Genomic DNA, 14,552 nt, shown 5'->3' on the forward strand with positions numbered 1-14,552 from the left:
TATGGGGTTCCTAGGAAGGGATGTCACTGGTTTATGGGGTTCCTAGGCAGGGGATCACTGGTTTTTGGGGTTCCTAGGCAGGGGATCACTGGTTTATGGGGTTCCCAGGCAGGGATGTCACTGGTTTATGGGGTTCCTAGACAGGGATGTCACTGGTTTATGGGGTTCCTAGGCAGGGATATCACTGGTTTATGGGGTTCCTAGGCAGGGGATCACTGGTTTATGGGGTTCCTAGACAGAGATGTCACTGGTTTATGGGGTTCCCAGACAGGGATGTCACTGGTTTATGGGGTTCCTAGGCAGGGGTGTCACTGATTTATGGGGTTCCTAGACAGGGGATCACTGGTTTATGGGGTTCCTAGGCAGGGGTGTCACTGGTTTATGGGGTTCCTAGACAGGGGATGACCAGTTTATGGGGTTCCCATGCCAGGAGTCACTGGGCCGGGGGTTCCCAGGCCCAAGTGTTACTGGAAGGGGAGTTACTGGGACAAGGGTGAGCAGTTTATGGGGTCCCTCATTTGTGGGGTTCGCGACCAGGGGGGGTCACTGGGAGGGGGATCACGAATCCATGGGGTCAGCGGGTGGGATCTTCCCAGCCTAGCAGAGTCTCCGGGAAGGGGATTCCCGGGCTCTGGGGCGGGCAGGGTCCCCCAGACCCCCTGACCCCCGTTCCCGTGTCCCCCAGTCTCCAACGAGGTGCCGGAGCACCCGTGCGTGTCACCCGTGTCCAACCACGTGTACGAGCGGCGGCTGATCGAGAAGTACATCGCCGAGAACGGCACCGACCCCGTCAACAACCAGCCCCTGGCCGAGGAGCAGCTCATCGACATCAAAGGTGCCCGGGAACGCCAGCCCCGCCCGGGAATCGCCTGGGAATGGGGGGCGGGAGGGGATTTCCCGAGGGATGGGAGGTTTGGCGAGGTGGGATTGGAGCACAGGGATCCTGAGGATGTGGATGATTCCTTTCCTTGCCGGTTGCTCAGCGTGGCTCGTGGGGCTGGGAGAGGTTTTCCCGAGGGATGAGGGAGTCTGAGGAGGTGGGATTGGTGCACAGGGATCCAAAGGGCTCCTGAGGACAGAGATGACCCCTTTCCTTGCCAGTTGCCCAGCACGGCTTGTGGGGCTGGGAAAGGTTTTCCTGAGGGATTGGAGAGTCTGGGGAGGTGGGAATGGAGCACAGGAATCCAAAGGGGTAGTGAGGACAGAGATGATCCCTTTGCTTGCCAGTTGCCCAGTGTGGCTCGTGGGGCTGGGAAAGGTTTTCCCGAGGGATGGGGGAGTCTGGGGAGGTGGGAAGAGAACACAGAGATCCAAAGGGCTCCTGAGGACACGGAGGCCCCCTTTCCTTGCCAGTTGCCCACCCGATCCGCCCCAAGCCTCCCTCGGCCACCAGCATCCCGGCCATCCTGAAGGCGCTGCAGGACGAGTGGGTAAGCCGTGGCTCCATTCCTGGTGGGATGTGGGGCGGGATGGCGTGTGTGTCCCCCCCTTCCCCCCGGGCTGACCCCGTTCCGCCCCGCAGGACGCCGTGATGCTGCACAGCTTCACGCTGCGGCAGCAGCTGCAGACCACGCGCCAGGAGCTGTCCCACGCCCTGTACCAGCACGACGCCGCCTGCCGCGTCATCGCCCGCCTCACCAAGGAGGTCACGGCCGCCAGGGAAGGTGAGACCCCGTCCCGTGGGAACTGGGAAGGGGCGCTGGGAGCGGCTCTGTGCCCGCTCCCCCCGCCCCAACTCGTGGTGTCCCCGCAGCTCTGGCCACCCTGAAGCCCCAGGCCGGGCTCATCGTGCCCCAGGCGGTGCCGTCGGCGCAGCCCAACGTGGCGGTGAGTCCCTGCTCCCCAGCCCGGGCGTTCCCGGCCCTTTTCCCGCTTGTTCCCGCTGCCGAATCCCTCCTCTGGGTGTCCCCCTCCACCCCTGTTTCTGTGTCCCACACAGGGCGCCGGGGAGGCCATGGATTTGGGAGAGCTGGCGGGAATGACCCCGGAGATCATCCAGAAGGTAAGGGCTGCTCCGTGTGTCCTGTTTTCCCGCGGAATTCCCGACTCGTGCCAACCCTCCTCTTGTTTTCCAGCTCCAAGACAAGGCCACGGTGCTGACCACGGAGCGTAAGAAGGTGAGTGACCTCATCCAAACATTCTATGGGAACCAGGATATGCTGGGCTCCAAGGGAGGCTGATGTTTATCCCTGTTTTCCAGAGGGGCAAGACCGTTCCCGAGGAGCTGGTGAAGCCGGAGGAGCTCAGCAAGTACCGGCAGGTCGCCTCCCACGTGGTGAGTGCCAGGATGGGAAAAGGCTGGAAAACCGGGAGCTGGGAATCCCTTGAGATTTCTGGATTCCTTTTGGGAGCGTCTTCCTGCTTGTGGTATTAATCTGGGGGTCTCCTGCCTCGCACAGGGGCTGCACAGCGCCAGCATCCCGGGAATTCTGGCCTTGGATCTGTGTCCTTCCGACACCAACAAGATCCTCACCGGTAAGGCAGGAATGCGGCTGCCTGGGGTGGGATCTCTGTGCTTTTGGGAATACAGGATGGGACAACGCGGTGAAGGATTCCCTCCCCTCACGGCAAAGCTGCTGAGGGTGGGATTTCCCAGGAAGAGCAGATGGATTTGGAGTTGTTGGCCCCACACTCCCATCCCGGCACTTCCTGCTTGGTTTTCCAGGTGGAGCGGATAAAAACGTCATCGTGTTCGACAAGAGCTCGGAGCAGATCCTGGCCACGCTCAAGGGACACACCAAGAAGGTCACCAGCGTCGTCTTCCACCCATCCCAGGTGCCTGCAGCCTCTCCCCTCACCGCCAGGATTCCTCAAGTTCGCATTTCGGGACCCTTTTCCTCCGGAATCTCCAGCTGGGAACTCTGGGGGAGGTGAAACCTGCCCTTGTTGACCTTCCCGCGCGGTCCGTGTTCAGGAGTTGGTGTTCTCGGCTTCTCCCGACGCCACGATCCGGATCTGGTCCGTTCCCAACGCCTCCTGTGTCCAGGTGGTCCGTGCCCACGAGGGCTCCGTGACCGGGCTCAGCCTCCACGCCACCGGAGATTACCTGCTCAGCTCCTCGGATGACCAGGTGGGACACATCCCATCCCATCCCACGGATCCCACCCGTGCTTCCCACTGCTCCGGAGCCAACGCTTCTCCTGTCTTTTTCCCAGTACTGGGCTTTCTCGGATATCCAGACGGGCCGTGTCCTCACCAAGGTGACAGATGAGAGCTCTGGATGTGGTAAGGATTAGGGATGAGTATCCCCATCCCAAGGGTCTCTGGGCTCCTGGAGCTCTGGACAACTCGTCTGGGGGGGTGTGTCTTGCTGTCCTTGAGTCTTCCCAACCCTCCTGATTGTTCCCAACCCCGAGTGTCCCCGTGTCTCCCCAGCTCTCACCTGTGCCCAGTTCCACCCGGACGGGCTCATTTTTGGGACGGGAACGATGGATTCGCAAATCAAGATCTGGGATCTGAAGGTAGGGCTGTCCCTGATGGGAACATGGGGGAGTCCAAGGAGTGGGACTTCGGGGAATGTTTTAGGACGTTTCCTCCGAAAATCCCCAATTTCAGTGGTGACACTGTAACCGTGGTTGGGGTTGTCCCGAGGAGATCCGTTCGTCCCCTTAACTCCGGAGCGGAATGATGGCACGTTCCCGTGCCGTGACTCCCTGTCTTACCCCCTCATCCCTAGGAACGCACCAACGTGGCCAACTTCCCGGGGCACTCCGGGCCCATCACCAGCATCGCCTTCTCCGAGAACGGATATTACCTGGCCACGGCCGCCGACGACTCCTCCGTCAAACTCTGGGATCTGCGGAAGCTCAAGAACTTCAAGACGCTGCAGCTGGACAACAACTTCGAGGTGTGTGTGTGTGATAGCACCTTCTCCTCCCCAAAATGGGGGCCAGCGTCCCAAAAACGCCTTGGGAGCTTTTCCAACGCCTCGTTCCACTTCTCCTGCGCAGGTGAAATCCCTGATTTTCGACCAGAGCGGGACCTACCTGGCGCTGGGCGGGACCGACGTCCAGATCTACATCTGCAAGCAGTGGACGGAGATCCTGCACTTCACAGGTGAGGGGTTGGGAATGCTGGAGGCGGGCTGGGATCCGTGGGAACCAGGGAGCCGTGACCTGGGAAATGTTTTCCACCCCCCCCAGAGCACAGTGGCCTGACCACGGGAGTGGCCTTTGGCCACCACGCCAAGTTCATCGCGTCCACGGGGATGGACCGGAGCCTCAAGTTCTACAGCCTGTAATCCCGGGATCCTGCCGGGATCGGGGGTGGGAGGGGGGTGGGAGTATCCGTATGGGATTATCCAGGTGGGAATACCCCAGTGGGATTATCGAGCTCCCCTTGTTGTAGCTGTTAGTGCAAGGGGGAAGTCGGGCGTCGTCTTCCCCGCGCTCCGTGAATTTGCTGTTTAGGTTGTTTTTTTTTTCCCCCTAATTCGTTGTGTTTTCTGCCTTTAGAATTGTTTTGTGCTTGTAACTGATGTGAACCCCCCACCCCTCCCCAGTCCTTGCGCTCCTGGGATTTGGAGACTGGGATGCTTGGAAGGGAGGGAAGGAATGTGCAGATTTTTGTATGCAGTTACTTAGTTTCAGTATGGAAATAAAGGATTATTCCCTGTCATCCTGTTGGGAAAGGGCTCTTGTAAAGGGTTTGGTGGGTGGCAGCATAGGATTCGGGGGGGCTGGGGGTGTTTCCAGCTCGGGAATAGGGATAAAGGATCCCCTTTCCTCCCACTCCCAGGATAAACCACCCCTAGAGCTGTGATTTGCACTGGTTTATTTTTCCAGCTTTCCCAGAGAAATCCAGCGGTGTTGGGTGGAGGCAGGAGCTGTGAAGAGGAGATGGGTTAGAGGGATGAAGGGTTGTTCTGGGACGAAGGGGTTTTCAAGCGAGCAGAGGGCACTCACCTCCTCACCCTCTCTTGGAAGCCTTGGGAAAGACAACGCATCCCTGGGATGTGACAGTTCCCATTCCATCGCCCCTCCTGCTGTTCCCCGGAGACCGACGCGCTCCTGGCGGGAACAGAGCGTTGGGGTGGGAAGAGGGGGGGCACACGGAGGGACCCCTAAATCTTGGGAAGCTCCTGGGCTTACGTGAGGTCGCTCCCAGCTGGCAGGAGGGGCGGCACGGCTCCGGCTGGGCCAGGTGGCACACGGAGGCACTGCAGGAAATGTACACCTGGGAAACACAGGTGGGCCGGGATCAGCTGGAGACCCCCGGAAAGGGGCTCCAGGACTCGGAGAGACCCCCCAAAAAGGGGCTCCAAGACTTGAGGAGACCGCCAAAAAATGGATTCGAGCTTTGGGGAAGCTCCCTAAAGGGACTCTGAGCCTTGAGGAAGCACCAACACGGGGAGTTCGGAGCTGGGATGGATTTGGGATGAGGGATTCCCAAAACTGGGACACCCCAAATGCACAACCCACCTCTCCCTCCATCACGGCCATCCCAGGAGGCTCCACAAAGGTGAAGGTGGAGATGACAAACCGCTGGTAGTGGCTTGGGAACGGCAGCTCCGGAGAGGCCGGACCCACCGGCACCATCCGTGTCCGGTAATTGTCCCCCTGGAAGGGACACCTGGATGGGCAACAAAGACCCTCCGTGGGCACCATCTGTCCACCCTCACCTCCATCCCCCCGTCCCACTCCACTCACCCGTCCACCAGGATGGGCCACTGGGGCTGGGAGGCGGCGCTGGAGCCGGGAGAGGCCCAGCACTGGTGGAGCACCAGCACCAGGTTGGGATCCGTCTTCTGGAGCAGCCGGACTTCCACGAAAATGGGGTCCCGGAGCACCCTCACCAAGGGGAAGTCGCCCACGGGGTGGTAGGAGCTGTAGGATTCATCTGTGGGAATGTTGGGAGGGGTTGAGCGGGATGGGGAGCGGGGTTGGGAGTGGGGTGGGAAGCCGGGGATCGCTCACCGGTGGCGATCCGGAGCTGGAGCCCCAGCGGTCCCGGCATTGCCAACGGAGCGGCCGTGGGGGGCACAGCCACCTCCATTCCCAAGGGAAGGAGGTCGCTGGCGTTGTAGATGCACCGAGCTTGGAGACTGGGAAGGGGCAGAGGAAGTTGGAAGACTCCCAAATCCTCCATCCGCCCCTTCCAGCATCACCTCTCCCAGCCCAAACTGGGGGGGGAAAGCTGGGAATTTGGCAGGAGCGAGGATTGGGTTGATCTGGGGGTGGGAGGGCAGGATGGGCTTTCCAAAGGGGAATCCTGGCTCTGTGTCCGGCTTCTCCCGCCTTTCCCTTACATGTAGACGCTGTCCCGGGTGACGAAGCCGCGGGAGGATCCCTGGACATCGATGGTGGAGATCAGCTGGTTCTCGTAGATCAGCCGGTCCTCGATCACCTGGAGGGGACACGGGAACAGGGAACATCCTGGGGGACCCACGGATCAGGATCTGAGACAGGAGGCAGCGCGTGGGTGAGTTCTTTGTACTTCAGCGGGTTATGGAGTTGGGAGCATCCCGGGGGATTAATGGATCAGGGTTTGAGATAGGAGGGAGTGTGAGTGAGCTCTTTATCCTGAAGTGGGTTGTGGAACTGGGAGCATCCCGGGGGATAAATGGATCAGGGTTTGAGAAAGGAGGAAGTGCAGGTGAGCACTTTATCCTGAAGTGGGTTATGGAACTGGGAGCATCCTGGGGGATAAATGGATCAGTGTTTGAGTTAGGAGGGAGCATAGATGAGCTCTTTATCCTGAAGTGGGTTATGGAGTTGGGAGCATCCCGGGGGATAAATGGATCAGGGTTTGAGGCATGAGGCTCTTTATCCTGGAGTGGGTTTTGGAGTTGGGAGCATCTTGGAGTTCAAATGGATCGGGGTTTGAGGCATGAGGCAGAGGATAGATGAATTCCTTATCCCGACATGGGTTTTAGAGAAAAACATGGGAACGTGGAGCTGTGAGCATTCCGGGGGATTCACGGATGAGGGTTTGAGGCACAAGGCAGAGTGTGGGTGAATTCTTCGTCCTGAAGTTGGGTTATGGAGCTGGGAGCATCCAGAGGGATAAACGGGTCCGGGACTGAGGCACGAGGCGGATGCTGGGTGAGCTCTTTGTCCCGAGCGTTTCCCGGCCCTCTCCCATCCCCGGGGGCGCTCCACAGGGGTCTCCCTGTTACCTGCACGGTGGTCCCGCAGCGCGTGACCGGGAAGCGGAACATGACGGAGCTCTCGGTGACGCGGAAGGGCTCACACCCCGCCTGGCTGCCGGCCAGCCGGACGCTGTCCAGGTTGTAGGGCTGCACGGCCATTCCCCGCGGGACCACCAGGATAAACTGCCCCTCCCGCAGGCACTGCACGGTGGCTGCGGCACCGCGGACACATTCCATCACCATTCCATCACTGTTCCATCGGGATTCCCGGGATGCCCCTCCCCGAGCGCCCCTACCCGTGTTCCCGTAGTAGCAGGGCGTGGCATGGTCCGTGTCGTCGTAGCAGCATCCCGCCTGGATGCACCCGTCCCGTCCCTGCGGAGCCACGCACGGCATCCGGCCCGCCGGCACCTGGCACTGCTCCCGCGTCAGCTGCATTCCTGAGGGTGGGAAGAGACGGGACTCTCGGGAACTCCCCCCTCACAAAGTCCCCCTGGCGAATCGTGGAATTGTTGGGTTGGAAAAGCCCTCTGAGGTCACGGAGTCCGACCGTTCCCGCAGGAATGCCGAGGCCACCACGTCCCCAAGTGCCCCAGCCACGTGTTTTTGGGATGCTTCCAGGCGTGCTGTCCAGGACTGCACAACCCTTACCATGGAAAATTTTCCCTGATATCCAACCCAAACCTCCCCCTGGCACAACTTGAGGCCAGTTCCTCTTATCCCAGCCCCCTGTCCTGCCCTCAGATCCAGGGCTGCATCCCTTCATCCCGCTTTTCCTCCATACCTGCCCCTCCCGAAGGGTAGAAGAGTGCCGTGGGCTGGAGGGGATTGTGGATCCCGGGATGCAGCAATCCAGGCTGGAGTCCAGGGCTGATCAAACCCGGCCAGGATGAGAGTCCCGGGCGCACTAAAGCCGGACTGGGATGGCCGGGATGGATCAGCCCAGTGTGGCTCGGGAGCCCAGTTTGGGAGTTGGAGGGAAAACCGGGCTGAGCCATTCCTGGCTGGTTTGGGAGCTGAGATCCTGGGCGCAGGAATCCTGCTGGAGGGTGAGCACCAGCAGGGGTCAAGCCAGGTGAGTTTTGGGATGCAGACCCTGGGCGAGGCCCTGGCTGGGTCTGACTCCCGGGATGCACCGGACTGGGAGGATTTTGGAATACAAACCCTGGACGAAGGCCTGGTTGATTTTGATTCCCAGAATACGCTGAACCGGGAGAATTTTGGGATGCAAGCCCTGGGCGAAGCCCTGACGGGGTCTGACTCCCAAAATGCACCGGACTGGGAGGATTTTGGGATACAAGCCCTGGTTGATTTTGACCCCAGGGATTCACCGAATTGGGATGGTTTGGGGATACAAACCCCGGGCGAAAGTGCCCTGGCTGGGTCTGACTCCCGGCATTCACTGAACTGGGATGGTTTGGGGGTACAAACCCCGGGCGAAGCCCTGGTTGAGTCTGACTCCCAGGATTCACCCAGCTGGGAGAGTTTTGGGATGCCAGCCCTGGGCGAAGCCCTGGCTGGGCCTGACTCCCGGAATTCACCGAACTGGGAGAGTTTTGGGATACAAACTCCGGGCGAAGGCCTGGCCAAGTTTGACCCCCGGGATGCCTCCAAGTGAGAGGATTTTGGGATACAAGCCCTGGGCCAAGCCCTGGCTGGGTCTGACCCCCAGGGTGGTGGGGCTGCACTCCCGGGCGGTTGAAGCCTCCCTGGATGTTGGAGACGGGACGGATCCCAGTAGACTCGGACGGAAGCCCTGGGCGGACTGGGTTGGACTGGGATGGAATCCCGGGAAGCACCGAGCTGGGCCCATTCTGTGCCACGAACTGCTCCGAGTGGGTGTGGGATGAGAGCTGGGATCCCGCCAGGGTGAGGGAGGACTGGGAGACGTGGTGCTGGAGGCCAGTGTGGGAGACCAGGATTCCGCTATCCCGGCCCCGCTCCGGGATGCCGTCCGGGAGCGTCTCGTAGCCACCCGGCTTCGGGCAGGTGATGTTGACCTCGGAGGAGGTGAGCAGGATCCCGCTGGGAAGCAGCTCCTCCAGCTGCACCCTCAGGACGTAGCGGTTCCCCTGCAGTGGGATATGAGGGATAGTCACCTCCATCCCGCCGGGAAGGGGCAGGGGAAGGGGTGGGAATGTCACCTGGAGCAGGACGTGGCAGCCCTTGTATCCGGAGGAGAAGACGACGGATCCATCCTCCCCGGAATTGAGCCGGTGGAGGCAGATGGAGCAGTTGGCCACGTCAAAGCGGGTCCCAAACTCATCTGGTGGGACACCATGGACACAGGGAAGTGACACATCCAGGTGCCGGGATGCTCCCGAGGGTGGCAGGCGCACAGAACCCCCCCCCAGCAGCACCTGCCCCTCATTCAATCCATTGGGTTTATCCCATGGAAAAACTCGGGTCTCAGGGATCCAGCACCCTAAGGGAGTCCAGGGGTTCTTCCCACACTCACCCAGGACCTTGAAGCGGATGGAGCGGCCGTGGGACGGGAATACCAGGAGCTGCATTCCCAGCTCTCCGCAGGTGTAGCGGTGCCGCAGGAACGACACGGTGGCCGTGGGCCACAGGGCCAGGAGGAAGAGGAGCAGGAGGAAGGAGCAGCTCCGTCCCATGGTGGTGTGAGCCAGGCAGCACACGGGGCTTTCCCACACGGATTTATATCCGGAGGGGATCAGCTGACCAGGTGGGATGAGCTCTGCCCAGGGCTCCTCGCTCCTGTGCCGACGGCGACCTCGGTGCCCTGGCCCCGTGGTCACCTCCCGTGGCCGTGTCACGGTGACCCGGCACAAACCCAGCTTATCCCACGCCTGGAAAACTCCCGGTGGATGCCCAGCTCGATCCAGGAGGGAAGAAAAGGTGGCGTGTCCCCGATTCCTGCTTGCCACAGGTAACATCTGGATGTGCCGTTCCCGTGGGACTGGGATCCTGCACAGGGGCTGGGGGACAGGGTGGCACAGCCCCGGTGGGCTCCGGGGCACTAGGACTGGGAATTTGCCTCCAAATCACTGCCACTGGCAGTGCCACAAGGAATGCAAAGTCCTCCGTGGAGCACTTTGTGTGTTCCCTCTGCCTCCCTTGCCAGAAGTTTCCCTTCTGGGATTTATCTTTTCTGCGGATTAAGTCACCCTCCGGCCCTTCCCAGAGTGACAGGCACAGCCATTCCCTGTTCCCTGCCCTGGGGTGGGAATGGGACCATGCCAGCTCCCAGAGGCACTGGGATCCTGGTGGGAAGGTGTGTGGGACTGGGGGGGCTGGATGTGATCCCCTAAAACTGCATCAGGAAGCGACGGCAGATATATATGGCCAATATATGTTCTAAATGTGTCTGATACGTGTCCTATATTTATCCAATATATATCTGATAGGTGTCCTATATATATCCTATAGATGTCCTATATATACATCCAATATGTCTAATATATGTCCTATATATATATCCTATAGGTGTCCTATATCTGTCCTATATATATGCATGTGTAGATAATGTCCCATATATGTCCTATAGATGTCCTATATATATCCTATATATATGTCCATACATATCCTATATATATGTCCCTATGTATCCTATATATATCCTATATATATACATCCATCTGTGTCCTCTTTATATCTATATATATGTCCATACATATCTTATATATGTGTCCCTATATATCCTATGTATATCCTATATATGTCTGTCCATCTATGTCCTCTTTATACCTAAATATGTGTCCATATACATCCTTTATATATCTGTCCATCTGTGTCCTCTTTATAGCCTATATATATATCTATATATCCCATATATATCCTATATATATGTCCATCTGTGTCCTCTTTATACCTATATATATGTCCATATATATCCCATATATATCTGTCCATCTGTGTCCTCTATATATCCTGTATATATGTCCTATACACACCCTATAGATGTCCTACAGATGTCCTATATATACATCCCATATATGTCCCACCCGGCTCCCCCAGAAGCACAACCAGGATCCAGCCGGTGCCGCTTTATTCCCCTCGGCGCCAACCCCGTTATTCCCGACCCCCTTTCCCGCTCCCTCACAGCTTCGCGGTGGCGGCCGGGCCCAGCTGCTGCTCCAGGAACCTGACGATCTCGTGCCAGGAGTGTTCCTGGGCGCGGGCGTGGGGCTGGGGCTCCCCGCCCCACACCACGGGCCGGGGGGAGCCGCGGATGCTGGAGACGCTGCACAGGGGGGACCCGGGCGGCTCGATGAGGTGCCCGGCGCCGGGATACGACAGGACCCGCCCGCTCTCCGGGGGCAGCCGCGCCAGGGCCAGCTGGGCGAAGAGCTTGCTGTTGAAGCTCCGGTCGGCCTCTCCCACCACGAAGAGCACCTTCCCGCGGACGTTCTCCACCGGGATGGCCGAGGCGCGGAAGGCGGGGTCGCGGGGGTCGGCGAAGATGGCCGAGTTGTCCATGGCTCCCTCCTCGGTGAGGAGGACGCGCTCCACGCGGTAGGGGATGGGCGGGATGCGCAGGTCCTTGTAGACCAGCGGGTTGCCGTGCAGAAAGGCCGTGCCGTTGATCCACACCGTGGCCACCACCTGCGGCAGGAAGCTGGCCAGGGCCAGGGCCACCTCCGCGCCCTTGGAGACGCCCACCACGCCCAGGCCGGGGCCTCGCACCTGGAGAGGGGGACACGGAGCCAGGTGGGAGGTGGGTGGGACGGCACCGGGGTGTTCCCAGCCGTGGGGAGAGCACCCTCACTGGGACGTTCCCGGTCGCCAGGATGTTCCTTGCTTGCCAGGACATCACTGGAACACCCCTGGGCACCGGGACAAGGATGTCTTCGTGGGATGCCTCTGGTCCCCTGGACATCCCGCTCACTGGGATGCCCCCGGTCCCTGGGATACTCCCAGTGCTCAGGACAACCCCTGGGGCATTACTGGGACATCCCTGGTTGCTGGGACAGTCCTGGGAAATCACTGGGATGGCCCTGGTCACATGAGATGCCACCAGCCTCTGGGATATCCCTGGTGTTCAACACAATCCTGGGACATCCCTGGGACATCCCTGGTCACCTGGACATCCCTGGGATATTCCTGGGAAATCACTGGGATGGCCCTGGTCACCTGAGATGCCACCAGCCCCTGGGATATCCCTGGTGTTCAACACAATCCTGGGACATCCCTGGGACATCCCTGGTCACCTGGACATCCCTGGCTGTCCTGCTCACCAGGATGCCCCCAGTCCCCAGGATATTCCTGGGACATCCCTGGTCACTGGGACATCCCTGCTCATTTGGACATTCCACTCACCCGGATGTTTCCAGTCTCCAGGACGTCCCTGGCCCCCCAGACATCCCTGGGACATCCCTGGTCACATGGACATCCCACTCCCCAGGCTGCCCCAGGACATCCCGGCTCACAGATTCTCCTCTCCACGCTCCAGGACTCACCTTGGGATGCCGGAGAAGGAAATCCACCGCCTCCTCGAAGTATTCCAGGTCGTACTGGGCCAGGACTTGGGGCAGGTCGTCGTAGGCGAAGAAGGCGAGGGCCAGCACGGCAAAGCCCCGGCTGGCCAGGAGTCCCGCCCGGAATTCGATCAGCCCCCCGGCGCCTCCAAACATGTCAATCACCCCCGGGAAGGGCCCTGGACCTGCGGGAAGACGGAGAATGTCAGGGATGAGGAGCCACCGTCCTGCATCCTCGGGATTACAAGGCTGGGCGTCCTGGGGTGCAAGGCTGGGAATCCCGGGAGTCCTGAGGTTTGGTGTCCTGGGGGTCACGAGTTTCAGTATCCCGGGTGTCACGAGGCTGGGCATTCCAGGGATCCCAAGACTGGGCATCGCATGGGTCCCGAGGCTGGGTCCTGATGTTTGTTATCCCAGGGATCCCAAAGCTGGGCATCCCAGGGGTTCTGAGGTTGGGCATCCTGGGGATCCCAATATTTGTTATCCCAGGGGTGCCAATGCTGGACATCCTGGGGGTCCTGAGGTTTGCCAACCCGGGGATCCCAAGGTTTTGGCGTCCCACAGGTCCTGAGAATGGGCATCCTGCGGGTCCCGAGGTTTGACATCCCAGGGGGTCCCCGAGGTTTGGTATCCCAGAGGTCCTGAGGTCTGGCATCCTGTGGGTCCTGATCTTTGTTATCCCAGGGGTCCCAAGGTTCAGTATCCCGGGGTTCCCAAGGCTGGGCATCCTGGGATCCCAAGGTTCAGTATCCCGGGGTCCCAAGGCTGGGCATCCTGGGATCCCAAGGTTCAGTATCCCGGGGTCCCAAGGCTGGGTAACTGGGGGTCTTGATGTCTGATATCCCAGGGATCCCAAGGCTGGGCATCCCAAGGGTCCAGAGGCTGAGTATCTGGGGGTCCTGCTGTTCGTTATCCCAGGGGTTCCAGGGCTGGGCATCCCGGGGGTCCCGAGGCCGTGCATCCCGGGCTCCCCGCAGCGCGGTGCTCACCAGGAGGCAGGAACAGGGCCCCTCGGACCCTTCCCTGGCGGACGGGCACCCGCTGCACTCCGGGCCCCACGTACCACCGCTCGGCCTCGCACCATCCCAGCGGCCGCTCCCGCGGCTCCGCGCCCAGCTGGACCCCGTCGAACACTTCCAGCCGCACCAGGAAGGGGCTCCCGGCCACGTCCCGCTTCACCAGCCGGCGGAAAAGCGTGTCGGGCTGCAGGAACCAGAAGAGCCCCATGGGCCACACGCCGGAGTAGCTGCCCCCCAGCGCGGCCTGGCTCCCGGGGTCCACCTCTCCCGATCCGTCGGCGCGGAAGAAGGCGCGGGACTGGAAGCGCTCGCCCTGCTCGTCCTTGAGCCAGGCGCGCAGGGTGACCAGCTGGGACGGGGACAGGCCCCGCACCCGCAGCTGCACCGGCCGGTCGGCCAGCGAGGAGCGCGGCGTCACCGTCACCTCCACCATGCTGCACCTGGGAACGGGATCGGCCTCAGCGCCCCGCGGGGACTGCCCGGCCCAGGCAGGGGGCTGGCGGCTGGGAGTGTCCCCGGGGATCCTCCCGGGGCTGGGAGTGTCCCCAAGGATCCTCCCGGGGCTGGGAGTGTCCCCAGGGATCCTCCCGGGGCCGGGAGTGTCCCCAGGGATCCTCCCGGGGCCGGGAGTGTCCCCAGGGATCCTCCCGGGGCCGGGAGTGTCCCCAGGGATCCTCCCGGGGCTGGGAGTGTCCCCAGGGATCCTCCCCGGGCATAACGGGCTGACGCAGCGAGGGAGGTTTGCGGTCCAGATAGTCCTGCTGGCATCCCTGCTTCCCTGATCACTTCCCTGCTTCCCTGTTCTCATCTCTCACTCCTTTCTGATCCTCATCCCCTCCTTCCCTGTCCTCATCCCCTCCTTCCCTGTCCTCATCCCTCCTTCCCTGTCTTCATCCTTCCCTCCCTGTCCTCATCCCCTCCTTCTCTGTCCTCATCCCTCCTTCTCTGTCCTCCTCCCTCCTTCCCTGTCCTCATCCCTCCCTCCCTGGATCTCATCCCTCC

At 60.7% G+C, this 14,552-nt stretch overlaps 3 protein-coding genes across 4 annotated transcripts in view; 1 reads left to right on the forward strand and 2 right to left on the reverse strand.

The window, feature by feature from the left end:
* Nucleotides 1–663: 663 nt before the first annotated feature.
* PRPF19 (pre-mRNA processing factor 19) lies at nucleotides 664–4,620 on the forward strand (the record flags this gene model as incomplete). The annotated part of the gene is made up of 15 exons (XM_027669241.1): nucleotides 664–835; nucleotides 1,354–1,430; nucleotides 1,523–1,664; nucleotides 1,754–1,827; nucleotides 1,940–2,002; nucleotides 2,076–2,117; nucleotides 2,201–2,275; nucleotides 2,400–2,475; nucleotides 2,666–2,775; nucleotides 2,915–3,070; nucleotides 3,156–3,225; nucleotides 3,376–3,461; nucleotides 3,677–3,847; nucleotides 3,951–4,056; nucleotides 4,143–4,620. Coding segments are annotated over 15 exons (1,518 nt in total), but the record flags the coding sequence as incomplete, so codon positions are not given.
* Nucleotides 4,621–4,787: 167 nt separating this feature from the next.
* Nucleotides 4,788–9,731, reverse strand: ZP1 (zona pellucida glycoprotein 1). The gene is made up of 12 exons (XM_027669206.1): nucleotides 9,549–9,731; nucleotides 9,235–9,356; nucleotides 7,875–9,162; nucleotides 7,387–7,530; nucleotides 7,118–7,302; nucleotides 6,248–6,345; nucleotides 5,916–6,043; nucleotides 5,649–5,838; nucleotides 5,421–5,571; nucleotides 5,091–5,175; nucleotides 4,905–5,009; nucleotides 4,788–4,825 (listed from the first exon to the last, which is right to left on the reverse strand). Exons 1-11 carry the CDS (start codon nucleotides 9,706–9,708, stop codon nucleotides 4,909–4,911), a joined length of 2,652 nt encoding a protein of 883 aa, XP_027525007.1. The 5' UTR covers nucleotides 9,709–9,731; the 3' UTR covers nucleotides 4,788–4,825; nucleotides 4,905–4,908.
* Nucleotides 9,732–11,085: 1,354 nt separating this feature from the next.
* LOC113959912 (acyl-coenzyme A amino acid N-acyltransferase 2-like) overlaps nucleotides 11,086–14,552 on the reverse strand; it is a 4,186-nt gene continuing 719 nt past the window's right edge. For both annotated transcript variants that reach the window (XM_027669213.1, XM_027669214.1), the window contains exons 2-4: nucleotides 13,521–13,990; nucleotides 12,514–12,716; nucleotides 11,086–11,740 (exon numbers count right to left, since the gene is read on the reverse strand). In XM_027669213.1, coding sequence (XP_027525014.1) covers nucleotides 11,153–11,740; nucleotides 12,514–12,716; nucleotides 13,521–13,990 — 1,261 coding nt within the window. In that variant the 3' untranslated portion in view covers nucleotides 11,086–11,152. The remainder of the gene's footprint in view (nucleotides 11,741–12,513; nucleotides 12,717–13,520; nucleotides 13,991–14,552) is intronic.

Source organism: Corapipo altera, unplaced genomic scaffold (genome assembly GCF_003945725.1).
Source record: "Corapipo altera isolate COAL_440 unplaced genomic scaffold, ASM394572v1 218, whole genome shotgun sequence".
Lineage (NCBI taxonomy): Eukaryota > Metazoa > Chordata > Aves > Passeriformes > Pipridae > Corapipo > Corapipo altera.